Below are 24,250 nucleotides of genomic sequence, written 5' to 3'. Positions count from 1 at the left end.
CGTACTAACAACAGCCCTCTTGTGGGAAGCGGGGTGCACGGAGCCGAAGTTCAGGTAGCGGCGTGTGTGTGTATCCTTACGGTACACGCTAAAACTTAGCCTCTGGCTATGCCGAGACACGAGAACGTCCAGGAACGGAAGTTTGTCATCGGTCTCCTCTTCTAATGTGAACTGAATGGCACGTTACATACTGTTGAGGTGGGCCAGCAAGCTGTTCGCTGCGTCTTTCTGAACGACGCAAAAACAATCGTCGACCTAGCGGAGGAACACTTTCGGGTGAGGGGCAAAGGAGGCTAGCGCCCGTGCTTCCAGCGCTTCCATGGTCGGGCTCCAAGCTAGTTGTCTGCCAAGCGCGCCTTTATTGTGCTTGCTCCTCTTCCCCGTCCCACACACGCCTGCCGCGCTTGTTGATGTTCTGGTGGTCCCTTCGTGTATGGCACATATATCCAATCGTGCTTTCCCGCGTTTTTTTCTTGCTCCGCGACGGTCCTGCGTAGACGTGAGGCAGTTGCCATTGCCACACCTCGCCATGCAGGTTTCACTGCATACCACCTCGGAATCGATTTCAAGAATTGTGCGAGTAATTTTCCCAAGACACACAATGCTTCGTATTAGTGGCAATCATCGGAGATTAATTCTTCTTGTATTGTTTGTGAAGGCAGAAAGCCAAAACAGAGTGTACGAGATCTCAGCGCAATTTAAAGATCGATTAGGGGTAGACTTGTTTCGTTGCCTTTCTGTGCGGTGGTTTAGCTTTGACGCCTAACACCAGAATTAGAACCCATTTTTAAAGGTTAATTTTCTCTATGAAATCACTTGTAACTATCAGCTAGACATATTTTGCGTAACAAACAAGTTGTAACCCCAAACAAAACATTTTGTAACCGTAAGCAGTTCAAAGAGAGGACAGAGCCAGCTCCGCCTGTTTCACTCGAGTTGGCGCAATAGTTCATCTAAATCATAATCCAACTATCCAACTAATCCAACGATTTACGGGCTCTAGATGTGGCATAAATCTCTTATAATTTCACTCACAGGGGTCATTCCATGCCAAATGTATATTTATTTTTACTAGCTGACACACATAAATGCTGAATAAAGTAATACCGTATTTTGGACCAACAAGAACTTCAGATCATGTGAAAACGGTTTGAATGCGAAAGAGTGCGAGGAAGCGGCCGAACGTTTTCATGTTCATCTAATCAACTTCCCTCTTCAGCAACTCATGCTCCTTATCTATGCCCTGCGGCAAAATAAACGCTCTTACAAAAAAAAATCCGCCACGACTTCGTGGTAAAAGCGCTCGCAGCAGATAGTTACAAACCTGTAAGATTAAACCTAGGTTTAATCAATTTAACGATGTTTTAATGTGTTTTTTGTTTGTTTACGAAAATCATAGATTCGTATTTTGTCTTGCAAGCAATTTGGCTTGATCAACTTTTTAGCCAATCCCCGCATGGATAAGTGCAACAAGATTTTTTTTAGTTACACCAGACTGTCCTCTAGTTCGAGCTAGCAACGGTCTTGCCGTCTCTGGTTAAAGGCAAGGTAAACGGCACAAACCATGATGAAGTATCCTTTCGCCTTCTTGGACTTATGAGGACGAAAACCTTGCGCATAGAGCTCCTGAATTTCATTTTTGCCACGAGAAAAGTTGTGCCAGTAGTGCACGTTATGATGCCCGCGCCGAAACTTGCGTGGCCTGGGCTAGTTCCCTCATATTGACATCTATTTTTCAAATCTGTCCTCAAAGTGTCCACGCACACACGAACACGTATACAAAAATTTGAAGACGAGTTGGGCGCTGTTACAGGCATCATTGTATGCCATACATTTCATGAGTTTTATGGCATAAGCATCATTTTACGCCATTCAGTACGGAGTTGTAGCGCCGGAGTTTCAAATGCAGTTGCGAATCGTGTATCATGGTGGTCCAAGCTAAAATTCACATCCTGACGCAAACGATAGAGCGAAGTAATGCATACAAGTGTTGATAGTTTTATGACAAGCATTTCTGATGCAACAAATATATATATTTTTAAATCTTGAGCACACGGCGATCATAGGAGGGATTTTTGCAGAGAGTCTTGACCGCTCAGAACATATCTGAATACTTTGCCTCTACGGAACCGCAATGATTCAATGCTCAACGTTTTGGTGCGCTACCGTTATAGGCTTCATTACGCTGTGGCAGCTGCAAAGCAATTTTTTATACCTGGTCTGACTCATTTTATGGCACTACTGATCGCCTAAGCGAAAGAAATCGGGATGGCGGTGGAGTCGAACAAATCTTCTACTTTGCTACATGTAATTCCCCCGCACGCCCAATCGTTGCGCTCAAGGGAATGGTGACGAAGAACGATGTAACAAAAACTTGATCAGGGCTAGTTGGTTGAACATACTGAATAAATTTGAGGCGCTAAACAACGGGGACCAGAAGAAACACGTAGACACGATGCCCGAGTACGGTTTGGGTCAAAAACTGGATGTGCGCCGTAGCATCAAGTAATGCAAAGCGCCGTGCCCGCATTGCGTTACATCAACATGTCCGGTCAAATCAAGTCGTGGTGGACCTGGTCGCTGGCTTGCCTTTTCCGTCTGATATAACTGATAATTCAGGTGCATTATGGGAGTCAGATCGACGTGTGCTTTTGAGAGTGTGTGAAGTGTCGGCTCCGCTGAGGGACCTAGACCATTAGTCGAAACGACAGCTTGGCGTTGTGTTTAGGATTACGTCGGGCGGCGTAAGAAGCTGACGGTGGTTCCTCGAGACTAGCGAGCTACTTGAGGTACAAGAGCGAGAAAAGCAACAGTGCCACCTACGCTTACATTTAGGGAGGCAACGGGGCGGTGATTTCGTTTCGGTGAGATCGATCAGTAGAGTTATTTTTTGAGGGCGTATACTGTGAGCGCATACGCTGGTGTTTTGACCGTGTGCCGGTGAAACTGTGTCGAAATAAGGTATATATATAGGCTCTTTTTCGAAGCCTGGAGTGATTTTTGGTGGTTCTATTTCGATTTCAGTTATATATATACCTCTGTATGCAGGTTTCTATGCGTTCTGTCAACTTGTTATGCTTTTGAGAAAACGTGGAGCTACCGATGAACCGACACATTGACATCTGGCTTTCACTAAAAACACCCACTCATGTGGCGTCAATTATCTTTTCCTTAATGTGTGGAACTCAACCACGTGTGTGTACCCACCTTCAAATCACTAATGAGCTCCATACGGATGGGGATGTAAAAATTCTGTGCTTCCACAGTTGCTTCGCTTCTCACTTCATGCATTGATATCAAGCAATTGTGCAATCTCACCATTATTTATATTATGCATTCTATGCCGGCTAACTCTTGCCTAACACTAACCAGTATTGTTCGACAGTTCTGGCACTTTTTTATTCTGTATTTATTTTTTTGCGCGTCTTCGACCTCCGCATGGCAGTCCCCAACGCAAGTGTACGTCTCTTTTTGTATGCGAAATCTCCCGTGCAACTACCTTTTCGTTGTACTTATATTAGCGTATCCAATGCATGCTTGCACCACGCGCCATGCCAGCTCGGCTCTCTATTTGTGGGACACTGCACTGCCGATCAACCACGTGGCGCAACTCCGGAGAGGGAGGGACGGAGGGAGATATGTTGAAGGGGGGGAAGGTTTATAAAGGCTTGCTGCTATGTGCGGCTGCTTGCCAGACAGGGTTTGGGGGTCTTTAAAGCATGCCAGAAACAAAAGAAGTCCGCCGGATGAGGTCCGGTGAGGTAGTGGCTTTTGTTTATTGTTTTTGTTGGCGAAATACCGTCGAAATAAGAAAGCTGGATGCCTGCTGTTAAAGTGGGGCGCTCGTTGCCAAGGGGGAGAGCAAGCAAGGTCATGGGTTCGTTGCCACCTGGCGTTTGTATATAGACACTCCCGAAGCGTGGAACGGCATCATTTCATTGCGCGCGCATCTCGTCAAGGGAAAACATCCTGCACTAGTGACGCTCAGCCGCGACACGTACGACTTGTTGGCCGGTGTTTCTGATGGAGGCAAACCACGGAAATACCCGCGTAGCGACGTCTCCTACTGCTTAACTCAATTCAGGTGATCGAAATTAAGGTGTAGTTCTCCACTACTCCGTGTCTTTCAGGCCAGGCGTTTTTACCCTGCGTTAATGCCCACTTGAGTTTGGTAAGAGACACGGCTCGTACAGCCTTCAGTGCCCCGACTCGAAGTGTGCATTGAAATGGGCGGCGTGACTACGCAGCCTGCCAGGTGGACCCTGGGGAAGCGGCTCGCATGTGAGTGGAGTGGGACCTGCCGGAGGAGCCATGGGTCTGTCACGCAAGCCGGCAGTGCGCTCCCGGCAGCTGCACGGCCTGCTGATCGTGGCGGCGGTGTTCTGGATCAACCTGTTCGTGTTGGGCTTCTTCCGCGCGGGCGGCGTGCTGTACGTGGCTCTGGTGCGCACCTACCGCTGCAGCCACGAGCAGGCCTCGTGGCCCTTCAGTCTCGCCGGGGCAACGCTCTGCATGACCGGTGAGTGGACGCCAGCTTTGCCTCCTTGTGCAGCTGCGTGCGCAGTGGTTCGGCCCCTTTCTCTGCCCGCGCACCCGTCGTCCGGCTTCCCAGCGCATCCCGTCACGGGTTGTACGCACGGGTTGCACGGGTCTAAAAGAGCTGCAGCCCGTGCAGGGTGGCATAAGATGGTGGATTTGGAGTGACGGCGACGGAATGTGGATACCGGCTGACAACAAAAAGAGCGACAGGCAGTTATTGCCACTCCTAAAGCGAGCAAACGCGACCCCTGAGACGGTCAGAGCACTAAACACAGTTGGCACGTTGTACGAGGGGCGTGAGAGAAACGCTGCGCTCCTCACGGCCGAGAGAACTTGAGGCTCGGTTTGCATGCGCAGCGGGCCGAGCCTCACGTTCGCGAGGGAGAGAGCCGAGATGCTGGCGCATTCTTAAAGATTCAGCGACCAGTCCTTTATTGATTTCCTTTTGTATAATTTGCGAGTGCCTGATGTCTAATCGGTGAACCTCCCTATACAGTCAGTGTTCAGTGTCCCATCTTCGTAAACATGCCTGACGTCGCAGCTGAAGTCCTGGGTCTGACTTCACATGCGATGAGACACGATTTGTTCAAACCGAACCCAACAATCACGCAATTATATATACCATGTTTCTCAACCAACCGCAGGGTAGCGCGGGGTGTCGTGGCAACTTTTCACCAAATCACGTGGAATACGCGCTTGTTGAGGTGTGTGAGGTCGGGCGGAGAGTGATTTTTTCCCCTTCGGGCACGTTTCGCCGATGCACACCACATGATGCCAATAAATGAGCAGAAGGATGCTCGCGGGAGGATTCGTTGTTCACTAAGCGATTCAGATCTTTCTTCTGTCCTTAAAATGGCAGTGTCGGGGAGGGCTCCAGGTCGGCCACTTGGTGGAACTTGACAGCTTTGAACTTCCCATGCACTGCCCGTTGGGCACGCGTTGGCGCAGTGCACAAGCTGCTGTAAAGGGAGTAAATGCACACTCGGAGGTCGGTCACATCATAGCCGGAGAACTCTACGAGCTCCCGACCCCATGGACGCCTACCGAGGGTGTGGCTCGCGAGGAACAAGGAAGCGCCCGCAATTATGCTGGGCAAGTACTCAAGGTAGGGGACGTCGTCCAAAAGTGCCAGCTCGCACAAGTACTGAGCAAGGTCCTGACCTTTGCTGGGGCTTCGTCGACATGTGCGTAGCGTTGAATGAAGTAGTTTATCGTAGGGGACGCCATGTCGAAAGAAAGAACCTTTAGCACTACTTCCTCCATTCTTACAACTTGCTTCTCTGCGTAAGTGCCGCCGGTGATGTAGGCGAACTCCTTAACCTTGGGAGGACGAATGTCTTCGAATTTGCACGCACTGAACAGGGAAGCTGTGCCGAGTAGTTGCAGCTTGCGGGGCGGAACAGGCCTCGTGGACAAAAAGCGGTCAACGTAGGCGACTGCTCGGAAAAGCGTCTCAGCGTGCAGGTCAATGGCCACTTCGACCAGCCAGTCCACCAGGATAGTCTTCCTCGACGAGGTGATGTCGGGCTGCCCCTGCATGTAGTCGGGCCTTGGTCGGTACTCCAGCTCCTGTTTGCGCAGGTAGTAGTGAATGTCCTGCGTGTACTTGAGGTCGGACTGGAGCTCGCGGAAATCTGAATAACATAAAATCTCCACCTTACGCAGTGATGTGTCTTGCCCCATTGAAGTCGCGTTTGTTGACATCTTCGCATTTTATGCCACGACCGGGCGATATCGATGCTGCTGTCGCATTTTCTGAGGTTGCTGGAGCGGCGACGCAGGCCAAAGTCAGAGGGGATGGGAGCCTCGCTACACGCGTGTTTGCTGTCGGACAAGGTCGGGCATCCTCGCAAGAGACAGAGTCGCCGATAACTTCGCAGGTACTCAGAGGGCGAGAGCTTTCTGTCGTTGCAGCTAATGGCGCTAACTGCTGGACAGAGGCAGCAGCTTTCTGGTTCTACGAGCCTCGCCGCGGGCTGGCGTCGAGATCTCGTACAATGCGCTAGCTTGAAGGCATACTAGTGATTCCATATTATGGACGGCTTGATCAGCAGTCTTTTCTTCGTTTCTGGTTGCCACGTCTGGCGGGTCGAGGGGCATCGAGTTTTCGTGGTCGTAATCAACATTCGCGTTGCACCTCGCCATGTTTGAAGAATTTCTGCAGCAGCGAAGATTCCTGCTTCGCGATGGTGGCACTTGCCTGGAGTCTTAGGTGGCCGTCGTCCAGGTAGTTTGTGTGCCGAGCTATTCTTAGCGGTCGCTGGCTTGCGGTCCTGTAGCAAGCATGCCGGCCTTGAAAATAACCGTGACGACGGAACAATTCGAGGCAGGATGATGCCCCAACGATTAACAGCCACTGATGAATGGCCTTCCTAACTGGCGTAGGCTGGAATACAAAATGGCACAGGTCCGGTCTCGTGCCACATGCTGCCGATGATGTTGCTCCCGATAGCACCGCTCATCTTCTTCGCCAGCGTTCGTGGTTTGACTGGCACTGGCGATGCCACTTCCGCTCTCTACATCTCGTAGAGGCTCGAGTCATGGCGCGGTGGTTCAAAATGTGGTTTTGGCCTCTCACAGTCACAACTTCTGGAAGCTCGTGACTGTTGCCTTGATCTTGTGGACAGTTTCTCAACGGCTTCGTTTCGTGGGCTGGATACAGGAGAAGACGAAACAGGATCACATGTGCCCTACCTGGACAACAACCTCCGGTACTCATGGAAGTGCAGCATAAACCGCTTGTGAAGTAACCCTCACTATGTGAAATGAAGTAACCTTGTGAAGTAACCCTCACTAGCTTTCGCTGTCGCGTGCCAAATTTAAATTATTACTTGCACCTCTCTAATCTGGCCTTGTCGCCGTTATGCGCCTTTTGCAAAGAACCAGAAACAATCGACCATTTCTTCTTCTCCTGCCGACGGTTCTCCTCGATAAGACGAAGATACTTAGAAAGTACACGCAGCCGCCTAAACCTCCCGCTGTCTGCTACAGTTACTTTGTCATTCGGGGCGAAGGAACTGGGATTCTGCTACGGGGATCTTTGCAGTGCGTTGCACTCGTTCATCCTGGAATCAGGCCGCCTGCCGTGCTAGACATCATTTAGCCCTACTGGATTCCCTTGTCAAGAATATGCGCGCCCAGCTCACTGCTTCGTTTGTACCACTTTCTTCGTGTTTCTTACTTCCAGTTTTCAATAAATGGTGTTCGTTTTTACCTTTTTTTTCTCTAATCTCCTTACTTTTTTTTCTCTACTCATCTACTGCTAAATTTTAAATATTTAAATATTTTTCTTTCCCTACAAAAATTACCTAATTTCTTTCGGTATAAGGCACCCATTTCCTGGCCAATCCCCCTGAGTGGGTACGCGCCATTTCACTGGAACCACCACCACCACCGTTCGTTGTACTCGACCTTGGCAAGCTAGACGACGCGACCGTCTTACCAAGTGCTCTACCTACAAACAGTCCGTACTCATAGTGGACTGTCCGGGGCTGATGTACCTACAGCGTTCGGAGGAAAGCAGGTGCAGCAAATGGGAGCAAAACTCGAATAAAAGTTGACAGTCAGTGGTGGAGTAACAAAGAAAGCTGGGCGAGCTAATAAAAGTTCATGGTGAAACGAAGCGCGAAGAAACAACGACAACCAGGAGGAACAAATACAACGGGGCGGAGCGGGACGCAGCTTCGTTTCACCATGATTCAGTGGTGGGGATGTAATACCGGGGACATATACAGGAGTGTGTGGCTGTACTGGATAGACCGCAGATCGTAAATAGACACGCATTTAAAACGTTTAGAAAGGCTGCTATGTCGCCAAAATTAGAAAGAGAGCGAAGTGGAACAATGCACCTACTTTGTTCTAAAGCATTTGCCTGAGCATCAGTGTGATAGAAGTAGAGAAATAGGTCTATATAAACCACAAAGAAGAAGTCTAAAGTGAATACGACACACAATTGCCATATAAACTTACACTGAAAACTTTACCTAATAATATGGAATGCGAATAAACAGAATGAGCAGCAGTTAAGGAGCATAACAGCGTTAATTGTGGCACTGGAAACACTTCCATCACAACGCCACGAGTAATTTCTTTTAGAATATACGGTTGGCATCGCAACGACGTGGTTCAGCAGGAACGCAAAGAAAGGTATCCCCTGACGAACTGACAGCCCTTGAGCGCTGTGAGTGCGTGCTATAGGCGGGAAGTCTTCGACAAGAATGTATCGATTGATTGGGAAATTGTGCGCAAGTCATTTGAGTCGCTGCTGTCACTAAAGTCCTTGTCCAATGCATCGCATTTGTGCGGACGCGTCCTTCGTGGCCAGGTCCTATACACACGTATCAGTGCTTATGATTTGGGCCAATATGAACGCAGTGATTTCGATTTGGGCTTTTTTTTAACGACCCAAAATTACGTACACCAAACCAGTTTGGTTTTGACTAAGCTTCAGGTGCCTGAAGCCGCTGCAGAATCCATGCGGACCATATACTGTACGTCCCGAGGTTGCAGAGTTGATTCTAGCCTTATTCAACCCGTTCTTCTCGAGCAGAAACCCGTCATATTCCATCTACTGCAGTCTCCGCGTCAAATGGCGAACGTCTACCACCGGATGCGGTATTGAAAAACGGCTTCCTTTGACAATTATCGACAACAGCGACAGCCTGGTTTAAACTTTTAGGGACTGGAATTTTTGTATATTTAACCTTTCTGAATCCCGAAAGTCCGAACTTAGCGTGTTCGGCGAATTCAGTTTGGATGAGTAGAGCTTCGATAAACTGATCATTACGGTCCTCCGCACACTATAACACCGTGAATGTGTAATAACTTTTACGCGGAGTGCTGCTGAGATGCGCAATTTGGTGAGCAGGCTGCGGTACAGGTATGCCAGCGAAGCGATAACAACGCACCCATCAAAGTGATTAATCGCTTGGTCACAAGACATTTGATTAGAGAATTGCTCGGCACGCCGTTTGGGTTTCTCCAGCCCTAAAATGGGAATTTTCACGTTCCCAGACTGACTGGATCACGCGCGCAACCAAATCTCCATCCATGCACGTACCAGCAAATGGCCTGTCGCAGCTTTTGGTTATACGCGTGCGACAGATAACTTGGGGACTCGCGACAGACTGCGAGGGGCATTCGCCTTGTCTTGCCTTCAACATGGTGTCGCATCAGCTGCACGCAACAAAATATAGGAAAAGATAGGGTGCATTCCACGACCTGTTAGAAGCGGGAGTCGCTGCAACGCTTTTGCATGCCGCTGAAAGACGGTAGATTCAGAGGAAAAGAAGAAAAAAAAAATCTAAGCCCGACACGCCTTAAGCGCGCTACGGAGCCGACACTATATGCATAATTTGTTATTATGTCCCCAATTTTAACCTAACATTCAGAATCGTCTAAGCAGATTCCCATGCAGCCAGTGTGCTTGGGTGCAGTAGCTCAACGCAACCTGATACCGAGTCGTCCGTTTTAGAAGCTTCCCGCTGTGTTTGTTGTTGGGTTCCCTACCATGCGGGAACGAAGGCGCTATGCGGACTTCCATAATCTTCGCCTTTCTCCGTTTTTCCTCAGTGCTCGCTATTTGGTCGTGCTGGGCAAGGTTCACCCAATAAAGCGGTTCTCCTAAACTCCTGGCCTGTGCCTCACAGTGTGTGTGCATATGTATGTATGTATGTATGTATGTATGTATGTATGTATGTATGTATGTATGTATGTATGTATGTATGTATGTATGTATGTATGTATGTATGTATGTATGTATGTATGTATGTATGTATGTATGTATGTATGTATGTATGTATGTATGTATGTATGTATGTATGTATGTATGTATGTATGTATGCTTTCCGAGGTTTTCTTGACTGCCAACCCTTATATTCTGTCTTGTTTCACCGAGCCACTCACTTCCCATTTTCTGATTCGCTATATATATATATAAGAGAAGAAAAACTTCGAACAAGGTAAAAGCACGATTGTGGCCTACGTTTCAGCAAAAGAACTTGCTTTCCTCAGGGCCTGAGGAAAGCAAGTTCTCTTTGCTGAAACGTAGGCCACTATCGTGCTTTTACCTTGTTCGAAGTTTTTCTTCTCTTGTGTTCTCTACCATCTTCAAAGTTCTACTACTCCCTATATATACATATATATATATATATATATATATATATATATATATATATATATATATATATATATATATATATATATATATATATATATATATGTATGTATATATATATATATATATATATATATATATATATATATATATATATATATATATATATATATATATATATATATATATATATATATATATATATATATATATATATATATATATATATATATCAGAATGGGAAATGAGGGGCTCGTTGAAAATAAGACAGAAGTAAGGGTTGGCAGTCAAGAAAACCTCGGAAAGCAAAGGGGAGGATGTGGTAGGTTATTGTCACAGATAAAGAATTTGGAAAGAAAGAAAGAAAGTGGAGAAAAAATGCCCTCCAGGTGGGATCCGAACCCACGACCTCCAGAACCCATTACCTCTGGAGGTCGTGGGTTCGGATCCCACCTGGCGGGTATTTTTTCTCCACTTTCTTTCTTTCTTTCCAAATTCTTTGTCTGTTTCAATAACCTACCACATTCTCCCCTTTGTTTTCCGAGGTTTTCTTGACTGCCAACCCTTATTTCTATATATATATATATATATATAAAAATAAGGGTTGGCAGTCAAGAAAGAAAACCTCAGAAAGAAAAGGGGAGAATGTCGTAGGTCATTGAAACAGATAAAGAATTTGGGAAGACAGAAAGAGAAAAAATGCCCGCCGGTGGGATCCGAATCCACAACCTCCAGAATACGCGCACGCGTATTCTGGAAACAAAAAATGCCTTAATATAAATACCCCAGAAAGTGGAGAGGAGAGTAGCCCCGCCGGTAGCGTAGTGGTCATCGCCCCAGAATACGCGTCTGGTGCGATGACCAGAATACGCATCTGGTCAGAAATTCTTGAAGAGAGCCCCCCCCCCCCCCCCCCCTGCCAGAAATTTCTGAAGAGACCCGGAAACACCATCAACTCCGACGAACGCTCACTATCCAGGGTGCTGCTATTACTGCGTGGGACTCTCAAACGCACCCAATCGGACCCATGCCATCTCCTCCTCCTCCCCCTTCGGCTCGAAATACCGTGGTTTCTTCGCAACGGTCGGCTATCCCTCGAGCTAGCGTCGTTCCACGTCGGCGCGCTCTCCGCCGATGCATGGCACAGAGGCTACCAATTAACGAGGTGGACATACATATTTACAGACGCCAGCCTACAAGACAACTCTATCGGTTTGGCTTGGCACTGCGAAGAACGCCCTGATTTTAGCGGCGCCACTACTATGGCTACCATCGCCCCGTCACCTCTCCAAGCCGAGCTCCATGGTCTCCTAGGAGCCCTGGATCACATGACCTACATGGATCGTTCACCACCACCACCCAGGGTCCGCCTCCTCACTGATTCCCACGCCGCCATCAGAGAATTCAATAGGGCTTACGCTGATCACCCTACCGTTCATCACATCCAGGCCATGGCTAACCTACTGGCCCGAAACGGAACGCAAGTCCGCGCAGCCTGGATTCCGGGGCATGTGACCCAGGGGGTCGGCAATCACGCTGCTCATAATGCAGCGCGGGAGAGCCTTCAGTCTACACGTCCCTTGATTGCTCCCGATCTTGCACCTGATCCGGGTCTACATCCGCGCCTCCAACTGGATCATGCTAAATATCCTCGCAGAAAGCGGCTCGCTGAGAATACTCCGCAGGGCTACCTGCATGGTGTCGCCACCTTACCCCGTTCCGCAGAAATCTTTGTTAATAAGACAATCGCTAATGCGGCCCTTACACCCTCCACACTGCGGAAATGGTTACATTTGGACTCTTCAGCCTCTCTGTACTGTCCCCATTGCCAGCAGAATGTCTTTTCATACCTCAAGCACCTCACTTGGCACTGTGCAGCTTTCGAATCTTCTCGCGATTCTTTGCTCAGTGCTTTGCCCCCCAACTCGTCCCCTGATGATCCCCCGTACGAAGACCCAAATTTTCTGCATGCTGCGTTTTCTATTAAGAGTGGCTTGGCAAGGGTAGTGTGAGATGGGGTCTAAACTCCCCCTTAAAAGAAATCATTGGTCATCTATATCCAATGAGTCATCTCTAACGATTGAGTGATCATCTTCCCCTATGTTTCCTTCTTCCCCTTCCCCAACTACGGCCATGTGGCCTCCCCCATCTTAATAAATGTCATTCATTCAATTCCCTCTCTCTGACTAAGCGTGCGCCGCTACTACCGATCCCTCACGAACTCTGAAAAGAGCGTTGCGTGTGTCTGTACCGTGTTCGCGCCGTGTGCAAAAAGCAGGGGAGAGCTTGTTTGACCGTTAGCGCTTTCGGTATAAATACGGGGGGCCCCAAGCGCAGAAGTTCATTCGTTCTGGAGCAGCGAATCAATGCTGTCACTCCGCTCGAGTCCTGTACTGTAACCTCGCCGGGATGGGCATTGTTGCTGTATAGCTTCGTCTCGTCTCTCGCTATGCAGTAAACCAGTTAGGTTCGCCTTCGGCTTCTGGTCGTCATCTTCAAGGCAGCAACATTTGCTTGCCGCTCACCATCACGCTACCGCACGCATGACGGAGGCGACGGATCCCGGTGCTGGGACGCCTCCCCGTACGCAACAACGGGTTGCCAGCGGTGGGATGGCAACCCCGTGAGAATGTGTCGTCCTTACGCCTGCTATAGATGGTATTCGTTGAAAAGTTTAGCGGTCAATTTCTTCGCTTGGCAACACTGGAAACGGCCACAGACATGGCCGATGCGCCACGGACATGGACAAGTACCGCCATCCCGCGGAGTCCGATGTAACGAGTGACGGCGCACTCACACGGTTGCATGGAGGAGAAGAGGGGTGCCTGATCTGGGGGCCGTGCGCACAACGTCGCCTAGCAACAGACGCTTGGCCACAGATATGGCGGCGCACTCGCATGGTTGCCTGCATGCATTCCATGCCATTGAATACCGGCCATAGCTGAAACGTTTTAGATGCGACTCAACTCGAACGTTCAGCATCGCTAACGAAAAGCGTCCTAAATTTCCTCTCTGAGAATTACTCTACCGATGACCAACGTCTGCCGTTGTCGAAGATCGACGCACAAGATTGTGTGCGCGTGTGCGTGTGCGCGTGTGTGTGCCTACACGCACGCAAGCACGCGCACATGCATATTACAAGTATGGAGAATGACACAGATACAGTTCTTAAAAGTAGAGTATATTATGGCCAGGCAAACATGTCACTTGCAAGACTGCATGTCTTACCTACTACCGGACGATTCATACCCTGCAATGCATTGACATCTTATTCGTGTGGTTTAAGAAATTTTACGGAAATCGGGGAACTCAAGCTTATTTTGCTATGCCAAAATAGCCAAATTCTGCAATGACATATGCCTACCCTGATGGCGTACTTTCTACGGGAGGGGGACGAAGCTGGTACTTATGAAGCCGATCGTTATATGCCATGTCTGCGGCGGCTATAGTATAACCGACGGGGCCGAAACCGACAAAAACGCCCACGTTCTTGGCGTTTCTGCGTGCGTCACCGGCTCCCTAGTGGTCTGAATTACTCTTTAGCCACGCGCTACTGGGCACCTCATATATCCGTACCCGGGCGTTATAATAATGTTAAAGAAAAAAGAAAAAAAAAAGTGCAAACAAGAGGGAGCTAAATTACGCTACAAAAAGTACCCCTGAGATATTGGGGGCGCCATTGCAACATGTCGCGGGGGTTAATTCAGCCCACCAGAGGCTTCCCTTAATGGGAACCGGACGTCTTTCGTGCGTACCATTTTTGTACATTGCCTCATTAAGAAGCAGGCCCGGTCTGAAACTGACCTCGTATATTGGGTATTCTGCAGCGAAATAGCCACAGGGGAGCCTGAATCTCGGAGCCAGTTGACTCACATGCCCCACACACGAAAGGAGAGGACAAATCAATTAAGCAATAATCTCCCCTACACATTCTTCTTCGTTTCCTTGCCACAAGAGAAGGACAGCTAGAGAATGAGTAATCATTGCAGGTTATGTAATTCTTTGAGTTATTGCGATAACCTCTAGTGTGTTGACGTTGACAAGAGATGTTATGTATCGTGTTCTCGGTAAGCAGTCACGAACTATACACTAAAAACTGGGGGAAAATATTTTCTTCGGGGATAATAAATCAGCGGGGGCGAACGACAGCAAGTATAAGTGATCAAAAAACTTCAAATACAATTAGCGAAGAATAAATCGTAAAATTTGCCTGACTGCGGCATCGAAGTGAGTCATTAGGTTTACAAGCATCCACGTGCTGGAATACGTATATAGCTGTAAATTACCTCCGACCACAACGGTGGCCTTACTTTCGTCCCATCCCGGACCCGCCTCGGTGGCTCAGTGGCTAAGGCGTTGCGCTGCTGAGCACGAGGACACGGGTTCGGAAGAAGAAGAAGAGGAGGAAGAAGAAGGAAGAAGAAGAAGAAGAAGAAGAAGAAGAAGAAGAAGAAGAAGAAGAAGAAGAAGAAGAAGAAGAAGAAGAAGAAGAAGAAGAAGAAGAAGAAGAAGAAGAAGGAGGAGGAGGAGGAGGAGGAGGAGGAGGAGGAGGAAAGAAGAAGGAAAGAAAGAATCAAGGTGAACGCCAAGAAAAATGACATGGTCAGAGAGATGAATAGTGTCAGTACCCAGATTTATCGCCGGTAAAAAGGGGACCTGCTTCTGTTACGATCGAAATAACATACATTTAGTTTTTGAGGGGTTTGTAACAAGGTCAGTCTTGTGAAACCAATCCATGGCTTTTGTTAAAACACCATTTAGCAACGAAACAAGGGGCGGTAGCGATTTGTGGGCACAAGATAATGTGGTGTTGTCGGCGTAAAGAACACAATGAGCTGATTGAAGATGATCCACGATGTCATTGATATAAATTATAAACAATAAGGGGCCAATAATAGACCCTTGAGGGACCCCTTGATCGATAATTTTGGTATGAGAAAAATGTTCACCATTGTAAACCTTGCCTTCCCTATTCATTAAATAGCTCCTGAAAAAAGAAAGTGCAGGGCCCCTTATGCCGTACAGATCAAGTTTATGGAACAAAATATTATGATTAATTGCGTCGAAAGCCTTCCTGAATTCTATAAACAGTGAACCTATTAGCATGCCAGAGTCTATTGATTTTTTAATATGATATTAGGGATAGGAGTGCGAGATTAGTCGAGCTGCCAGCGCGAAAACCAAATAGATTGGGCTTAAGGAGGTCAAATTTCGCGATGAAATCATTCAACGACAGCCCGAACAACCGCTCAATAATCCTACTGATACTTCTGTTTCGGCCAAGGTGTACTGGCGTCATTTCGATGACAGATATGACATCAGTGAAATCTCGAGGTATCGCAGCATAAAACACTTTCGTGTTAAAATATAAAACCTGAAAACGAACAACCTTTTGTATAACGTACTCTATAGTACTAAAGGTTGCTTCCCCGCAAGAAGACCCTGTGTGCAGGGGTGCACCCTTCACAGGGCGCTTGCTTCGTTGTACTGGCGTCCCTTCCGTGACGGATATATCGTCAGCGAAATCTTCGTGTATCCGGGAATAAAACACGTTCGTGTTAAGAAAGTTGCCGATCATCGGTTTATTAAGGTCCAAAGAAAGTCAGTCTACAGATGAAGGTCTATTCGAGGAAAACTATACTCCTTATTAATTATGCAGTAGATAAGCAAATGCAAAGTTTTTATTGGGGTTCTTTGTGGACCATCTTCTAACATACCAACAAGTTGTGCAGAAGTTTACGAATATATACAGCAACTCAAAAAATAATGTAAACATTAAACGTAGAAATGTTAGTCCATGGATTGACAACGAAATAATGGAGCTTTGTTACTTAAAAACTAAGCTCTTTTAAAAAAAATGTCGAGATAATCCTAGTGACACCTCGATGAAAGAGGAGTTCAGGAAATTATGAAATAAAATAACAGCAAAAATAGGGCTAGCTAAGAACCGCTACTTTGTAAATCGATTTGCGTCGTGCCCCTGAAACGTACGGAAAACACGGAACCTTGTGAATGCAGTTACAGACAGACAAGCCAAATCGAACGTGGACAAAACCGTGAAAAGGGTATTCCCCTTGGTGAAAAGGGTATTCCCCGGTGGCATTCCACGCACGCGCACACGCACGCACGCACGCACGCACGCACGCACGCACACACACGCACTCACACACGCACGCACGCACGCACACACACACACACACACACACACACACACACACACACACACACACACACACACACACACACACACACACACACACACACACACACACACACACACTCACACATCGATTTTTCTAACTATTTACGGGGGTGGAGGATGTCTCGTAATGCCGAAAAAGCGCACGGGACGTGCGTAACCGCAGACCTTCGTGGATTCAAAGAAAATAACCCTGTCGTGCCGGATCGGCTTACATTTTATTTTGTCTTCCAGGCTTCAAACAAGAAAATATGAAATTACAGACAAAAAAAAAATAAAAGAGAAAGTGAGCAGAAGCGAGGCAAACTACTCGGCAGTACGTAGGTACACGTAAATGTAGACGCATCGTGTGTTGAGAAATGTTTTTGCTCATTCGGAGCCACATCTGAGCAGATAATGTGAGTATTGTATGCCCACAAATTTAAGTGCGGTGCGTGAGGAGGTGGGCTTGAATATTTAGGCTTCAATTTTTTGTGTGCGTATGGGGCCGTACGCATAACGGCACAATGAGAATAAACAACACCAGGAAGATAATGACGACGGGCTGGGGCATTGCCCCTGGTCAAAGCACTAGATTTCGCTCATGTCAGCTGTACTTAGTGAGAGTATAGTTCCGTCCGGCTTTGCTAAGACGAGCCACACGCACACAAAAATCAAAGCTCCTTAAATCTTACGAGAAAAATGATTGAAACGTGAAGCTTTCTCTGAGTGAAATTAAATAAGTGAGCGTTTGCGGTTTATTTGTTTGAATTCGATTTATTGAGAAGTTCGAGTAGCTTGGGGCGGACATGCAACGTGAGTCAAACTCTAAGTTCAAAACCCAAGCTGCTTCGGCCATGTCGTAATGGCGGAATCGGATAGACGTCGGCTTCATAACGCCAGGGACCCAGGCTTGATTATGACCACGGGAAGCGTTTTTTTTTTTTTTTCTTGACGCGCCTCTCGTTTCATCATCATGTGCCTTTTGCAAAAAGCCATTTTGTAAAGTTGGCTTCCCTGCAGTGCTTTCTGTTGTTAAGATTTGCGGCGAAAGTGAGGCACATAGAGTTCAACCATAAAATATCGTGCGAAAGCACATTTATTTGCTCCAAATTAGTCAAATTCCTGCACAAAGTTAGGTACTGCTGGGGCGTTGTTTTACCTGTTGTAAACTAGATGCTTCGCAGTCGCGATGTCGTTGTTAAACGTGTTTGACTGCACACGCGAGGTCACGTCTTTTCCCGAGCGGGCGTCACTTCAACTCATAATGCAGGAAAACCAGATTTCACTAACTAAGCTATAGACTTCGCTCCCAATTCAGCTTCTCATTTACACACAAATGCATTTCTGAAAAAAAGAAATTAGGGGCAATGTAAGCAGTTGTTTTAAGGTATGAAGGTCCCGGCGCCTTTTGTTAATCTAACAAGGTTTCCTTTGGTTTTCATAGCAACACATACTGCACTAGTTGGTGAGAAAAGGCTTCATACAGATGTAGTGTGCTCCTAATGTGCCACGGTGTAAGATTACGACGGTATTGACCCCGAGGACATACCGTGGCGCCACCTACGAATGACGTCACTTGTTGGACGCCGGGTCGGGTTATCGTCTGCTACAACCAATTTCCTTTGCGTGTGCGGCCGCGTGTTTTTTTTGTTTTTTTTGTCTGTGCCCCCCCCACCCACCCCCCTTCCGCGCGCTCCTTGTGGATTTTATGCAAATTACCCAAAAAAGTTGTCTGCAACCCGAATAATCCGGGCGAGCAATCAGCGACTCGCTTTTTCCCGGCGACACCGCCGCGCCCCACCGCTCGTACGCAGTCAGCTAACGCCAAGGACGATGCAACTGATGCCGAGAAAAGTACACTTTAAATTCATTATGATATACTTGTGACGTGACATGTACGAGACTGTGTGTGCAAGGAAAGACCTTGTAACAGCGACGGAAGCGCGTCGCTCACTTGTGATTTCACCGCGCGTACTGCTCGCCTTGCCTGGTAAATGAATGACTACGTGAGTTAACGGTGATCGGATTGCTTCGCCGCGCATGCTGAAAAGTTCTGTTATGATGCGCAGTTTGGTTTAAGCAGTACCTATTACCCATAAATTGTTTTTCGTAGTTATTCCCGGATTTGATTAACGATCACTGCCGTATCCTGTACTCTGCACGGCTGATATGTTTACTTTTCGCGGCAACTTGTCCGCAATGTATGAATGGCATGAACGCGAGTTTTCAACGCCTTCGAGCGGGTTTGGACATGGCTATATTTAGTTTTCATTATGACTTCGGCGTGGGACTGTATAATTGTAACGTGGGCTCTTTTCTGTTTACAGTGAGCCTGCCTTCCTCTAGCATCAATGAAACTCACGATTGCTCACAGAAGGCGAGGCTGTGTACGAGGCGAAACACGTCGTTAATGAATTAGGGTAACTGAGAGTTTTAAAATAGGACCACCGAGCGTTGGGGGCCCTCAAAGTGATAGGGGAACCCAAACGCAACACGCGCGCGCGCGACAAAAGGGTCTTCTCGAGCCGCTCGCCGCCGGCTTCGGATGCACGTACAGTAATACCTCGTTAACTCGAACTCGCATATCTCGAAAAATCGGCTATGTCGAAATTTTCCGCGGCACCGAACATTTTCCTATACGTCCCATGTATATTTTTCCCTTTATCTCGAAGTATTTTTGGGTCGGATTGCGGATAACTCGAAATCTTGACTGGGAGTGGAACGAAAATTCCGCCGCCGGACCATTTCACAAGATTCGCGCGGTGCTGCCACGCCTGAAGTCCGTCGATTATTTTTTCTTATTTAGCCGCGCCTGCCATGACGTGACTTTTCTTGAGTACACGCTGTGTGAGCAGGATGTGGCGGTGACCGGAGAAAGGACGGACGCCGAAATCGTTCAAACGGCCACTAACGTAGGGGACGGTGGAGACGACGGCGATGACGAACCACCTCGAGAGGTGCCGACATCTTCTGAGACGAGAAATTTGCTGCACTTGCTTCGAAATAAGGTCGAGTGCAGCGGCGGGGAAGATCGACTGATGCGATGCGTCAAGCAGCTGGAGGACGCCTTCCTAGGCCCGAGTACGACCGCAAAGCAGACGAGCATTAGGCAGTTTTTCTCTGCTAAATAAAATGGCAGTGCGGCAAAACCCAGCCGGTTAAAGTCTCTTGTATGTTATTTTTTTCTCTTTTAAACCTGCACGAGAAGAAAGATTAGAAACTGCCAATGAAGAGCCGGTAAGTAGTAGTGATTTTTCTGAAGAGCGCTCATTTTTCCCGGCGATTAGCGCAACTTTGCTTATCTCGAAAATCCGTTTATCTCGAAATTTTCCCTGGTTTTTACGACTTGGAGTTAACGAGGTATTACTGTAATCGAATGCTGGGAACTTTAGGCTTAACGCCGCGGCAGATATTTCTTCGCCGCTATCGTTACAGTTGTGAATGAGAGTCCCTAATACAACTTTTCACTTCACTGTCACCCTCTTTCGTGTATGTGTAACTTTGTATCCGCGTCTGTTTAAGCGATCGATGATCATGATACCTGCCACGGCCTCGGCCGATGCTTGCGCACAGGCACATATTCCTTAGGCCGCTCGCCGCACCGCGCGTACCGGGCCGGCGGTGCCGGGACCGACCTCCGCGGCCGGTCGGCGTAAATCGCGGCAGATATTTGAGCATCGCTTTGAAAAACACAGCTGATGACACTACCTAGCACAATTTTTCACCACTCTAACATCCACATTCACCGCTGTCGAATTACGTTTCCACAACTAGCGTGATTTTAAAAAGCGGCGAGAAGTTGCTGCCGCGACCTGCGTCGGTTCGAGCTGCTCCGGCGTCGGCCGTGCGGGCAGGCACGGCGGTGTGTGCGCGGATCGTTTCTGCGAGCAGTAAACGCTTCATGATTTCTTGCTTTATACATTTGTTGCAAACAAGGGAAACATAGAAACTTAGCTTGGCAATCATCGTAGTTTACATTGTTGATCGGGGAAACGAGCCGCAGCTTAGGCTTCGGTCGCATACGTACGCCACCACGGTCAAGTTGTTTGCGGAGAATGTACCACAGTTGATACGGTTATAAAATCCCCATGACGTCAAACTGCACTTGATGCAATGAGAGCTAACTTCAAACGACGGAAATTAACACGAAAATACTTTTAGAATGCGCGTCTTATGCTAAGTGTCACGCGCTGCAAGCCAACTGTGCAGCAAGGTAGGAACGGGGATCCTAGAAGTGACGGCAAAACGATCGCAGCGCCAGCCTCTCCAGTGGTGGGCCTCGCGGCCAATAGAAGACGACGACGAGAGAGAGAGAGAGAGAGAGAGAGAGAGAGAGAGAGAGAGAGAGAGAGAGAGAGAGAGAGAGAGAGAGAGAGAGAGAGAGAGAGAGAGAGAGAGAGAAAGTGTTTAATAAACTGAAAATATTCAGAAGGCGAAGTTTTGCCTCTCGATGAAGCACTTGAAAACGAACGAGACAACTCATCGCTCTTGCCACTGCACTCTCCGCTCAACTGCACGCGCATGGTTCGCGTGCTCTAGCGCTTCGTCGCCGTCTTCTACCGGCTCGCGTGTTCAAGCTCTTCGTCGTCGTCTTACACCGTAGCACAGTAGGAGCACGCTGCACAGGCACAGGCGAAGTGAGGGTTTGGTAGCTAGGAGCGCTTTCGCACTAAACGTTGCCGAGAAATACGTAACTGTCAGTGGCCTCATATCCTGATTTTGTATTAAAAACTCGTTTTAAAACTTCTATGCCAACCAGGGGCGCTTATTCGGCTTGAATTTCAGTGGACATTTTGTCAAGCTTGGAAGAATTAGTCGTTGAAAAGATGGACGGCGAAATAAGAAGCGTTAAATGGAACTGTAAGGACATATAAGGCGGGGTTTCTTAAAATAATAATTACCCTTTTTGTTTCGAAGGAGCCCCTCGAACCAATCAGGCTAGCATGAACCGAGTTACTTGCGGAGACCGGCAAAGAGCCAAGCCGGAAGTTTGTTGCTCAATTCAGGATGTATATGTGCCATGTGCGACGTAACAGCCCATGCACGAGCTGTTTAGTGCACAAGGTGGGTGGGCAGAATTTTAACAGAGAATTTCGACCGTCGTAACGAACGGGCGAGAAGACTTCGCGCGTTCAAAGAGGGTTTGGCCGCTAATAAAACAGCTGATTCATGACACTATACGGAGTCGGCCATTTTTTATACCAGGGTATAATTCGATCACGACCGCTAAAATGCTACCTTTAGTTTTTGCACGTGCAATGTACGACGCCTACCCGCTGACGCCTACCTGCCCACGAAAGTGGCTTATTAGACTGCTCGTAATTCAACCCATGCAACTTTTCTTTAAACCCAGGACCCATTGCTGGTGCCCTGAGCAGGCTGCTGTCCACTCGAATTATCGTCACAGCCGGGGTGGTCATCACAGCCGCTTCTATCAGCTGCTGCTACTTCGCAGAAGACATTGTGGTCATCGTTATACTCCTTGGGATATTTTACGGTAAGCATCGAGGATAATTATTTGTCGCGATAAAACGTAGATTTTTAAAACACGATTGGTTATTAGAGACACGTATTCATATAACACGATCTGGTCGTTTAACTCTCTGGGACTGCGACCACTAGTGGCAGTGTATAAGCGTAGAAGTACATATTTTAGGGTATAGTCAGACGGGGGGTTGCGGGATAGGCCGGCACGGACCGTAGACTTGATAATGGTAACCTTGAAGGTCCACTTCCCCTGGATCTACTGTTGAATGCGGCATGCCATTTTGTAGTTGTGGTGCATTAGACGTAATCTTACGGATTTAACGCGAGGAGGAAAACTGAAGGATTTCTTCAATTCAGTGAACAAAAAGAAAACAAAGTAATGGAACTGGTACATTCCCTGTCGAAAAATAAATATTCCTTACTCACGTGATCTGGCCCATCGCCTTGCTTCTTTAAAAATGGTACTATTATATAAGTAGCCGACACATGCTGTCCTTCCTTCTTCATTCGCAGGCATCGGAACAGGCATGGTCTGCAATCTGACGCCCGTACTTCTAACTCAGTGCTTCGAGAAGCATCGCGCAATAGCCTGCGGAGTGGCCTACTCAGGCTCTACCATAGGCTCGTTCTTCTGGCCCGCGCTGCTGGAGTACCTCATCAACGAGTTCGGCCTGCGCGGAGCTTTGCTCATCTATGGCGCCACTATTCTGCACGGGGTCATGGGCTCCATCCTCCTCCGACCCCTCGACAGTGCGCCTCACAAAGAGGTGGATCAGCCAAATGCGGCTGGCGAGGAAGAAAAAATGCTCGAGCCCTTCCGCGAGAAGTGCCACAGCCTCGACTTCCACCCCTTCCGAAACGGCAACTCGCACAGTCATGGCGCGGGCATCGGACGGCGCTCCTCGCGGACATCCGTTCGTTCCGGCCTCGGGGACGACAGCGCTTCCGCGTGCGGGGTGTCCGTGTCCGGCATGTGCATGGTGCTCTCCGAGGGGGACCACTGGCACAGCAGGGAGGAGCACCTGGACCTGCAGCAGATGTGTGGCTCAGTGACCAGCCTCAGGAAAGTCCCCAGCCCCCTGGAGCCGCTGTGGGAGGGAGCGCCCCCTCCGGGCGCCGCCGGCGAGCAGAAAGGGAACCTCGATGCGAAGGCGTCGCTGGCCTGCAGCGACGGTGGCGCCAGCACATCCCTATGCACCAACATCGCTCGTGCTGTGCTCGCTGATTTACAACTGCTGCGCAACCAGTACTTCATTTTGGTGACCGTCTCGGCGGTGGGCTTCTTCTTCGTGTTTAGCACGTTCATAATCATCATTCCAGACTACGCAACGGACAAGGGTTTGGCGCCAAGCGACGGAGTGTTCCTGCTGTCTGTGTACGGCATGGCGGACCTTTTTAGTAAGCCGATTCCTGGCCTCTTGGCCTACAAGAAAGTCATCGACAATAAAGGGATCTTCATTTGTGGGGGATTTATTACCGGTGTGACTATGTTGGCGATGCCGCTGATGGACAGCTATTGGTTCTTAGTGGGGATGACCTTGTTGTTTGGTCTTGTGACTGGCGGGCTGATATTTATGTCCCCCGTGCTTCTCACCGAGTTTCTGGGGCCAGAGCTGGCAGTCATGGCCTTTGGAATGTCCAACCTCTTCATCGGCGTTGCTTCCTTGCTGAGACCTTTCATCGTAGGTAAGACCTAAAACACCGTCAACCATCGCCAGAACTCTGTTTTCAATCCAAATTTTAGATAACGACGTACTTCACTTTTTTTTCACTGGCTGCTTACAAGCTGCCTATAGTCGAACTGGAGATGCCACGTTGTAACCACAAAAAAGATTTTTGTGCCTAAGGTATTCTACCTACTACGGCAGTATCATTTACTATGCTAAAAGATGTGTGATTTCGTGAATCCGACCAATGATTTTTCATTG

The 24,250-nt window shown here is 48.1% G+C and overlaps 1 protein-coding gene and 1 pseudogene across 2 annotated transcripts in view; one reads left to right on the top strand and one right to left on the bottom strand.

Annotated features, from left to right (window-relative positions):
- The window catches only part of LOC144155811 (monocarboxylate transporter 5-like), a 132,925-nt gene that overhangs the window by 107,411 nt on the left and 1,264 nt on the right, over positions 1-24,250 (top strand). For both annotated transcript variants that reach the window (XM_077687487.1, XM_077687486.1), the window contains exons 2-4: positions 4,248-4,519; positions 22,189-22,332; positions 22,836-24,008. In XM_077687487.1, the coding sequence (XP_077543613.1) occupies positions 4,312-4,519; positions 22,189-22,332; positions 22,836-24,008 (1,525 nt within the window). In that variant the 5' untranslated portion in view covers positions 4,248-4,311. The remainder of the gene's footprint in view (positions 1-4,247; positions 4,520-22,188; positions 22,333-22,835; positions 24,009-24,250) is intronic.
- On the bottom strand, positions 5,355-6,243 carry LOC144141442 (G2/mitotic-specific cyclin-A pseudogene; annotated as a pseudogene).

This window comes from Haemaphysalis longicornis, unplaced genomic scaffold, assembly GCF_048455015.1.
Source record: "Haemaphysalis longicornis isolate Haplotype H1 unplaced genomic scaffold, Haemaphysalis longicornis Haplotype H1 scaffold_1, whole genome shotgun sequence".
NCBI lineage: Eukaryota > Metazoa > Arthropoda > Arachnida > Ixodida > Ixodidae > Haemaphysalis > Haemaphysalis longicornis.
This window is presented reverse-complemented; position numbering and strand designations above follow the sequence as displayed.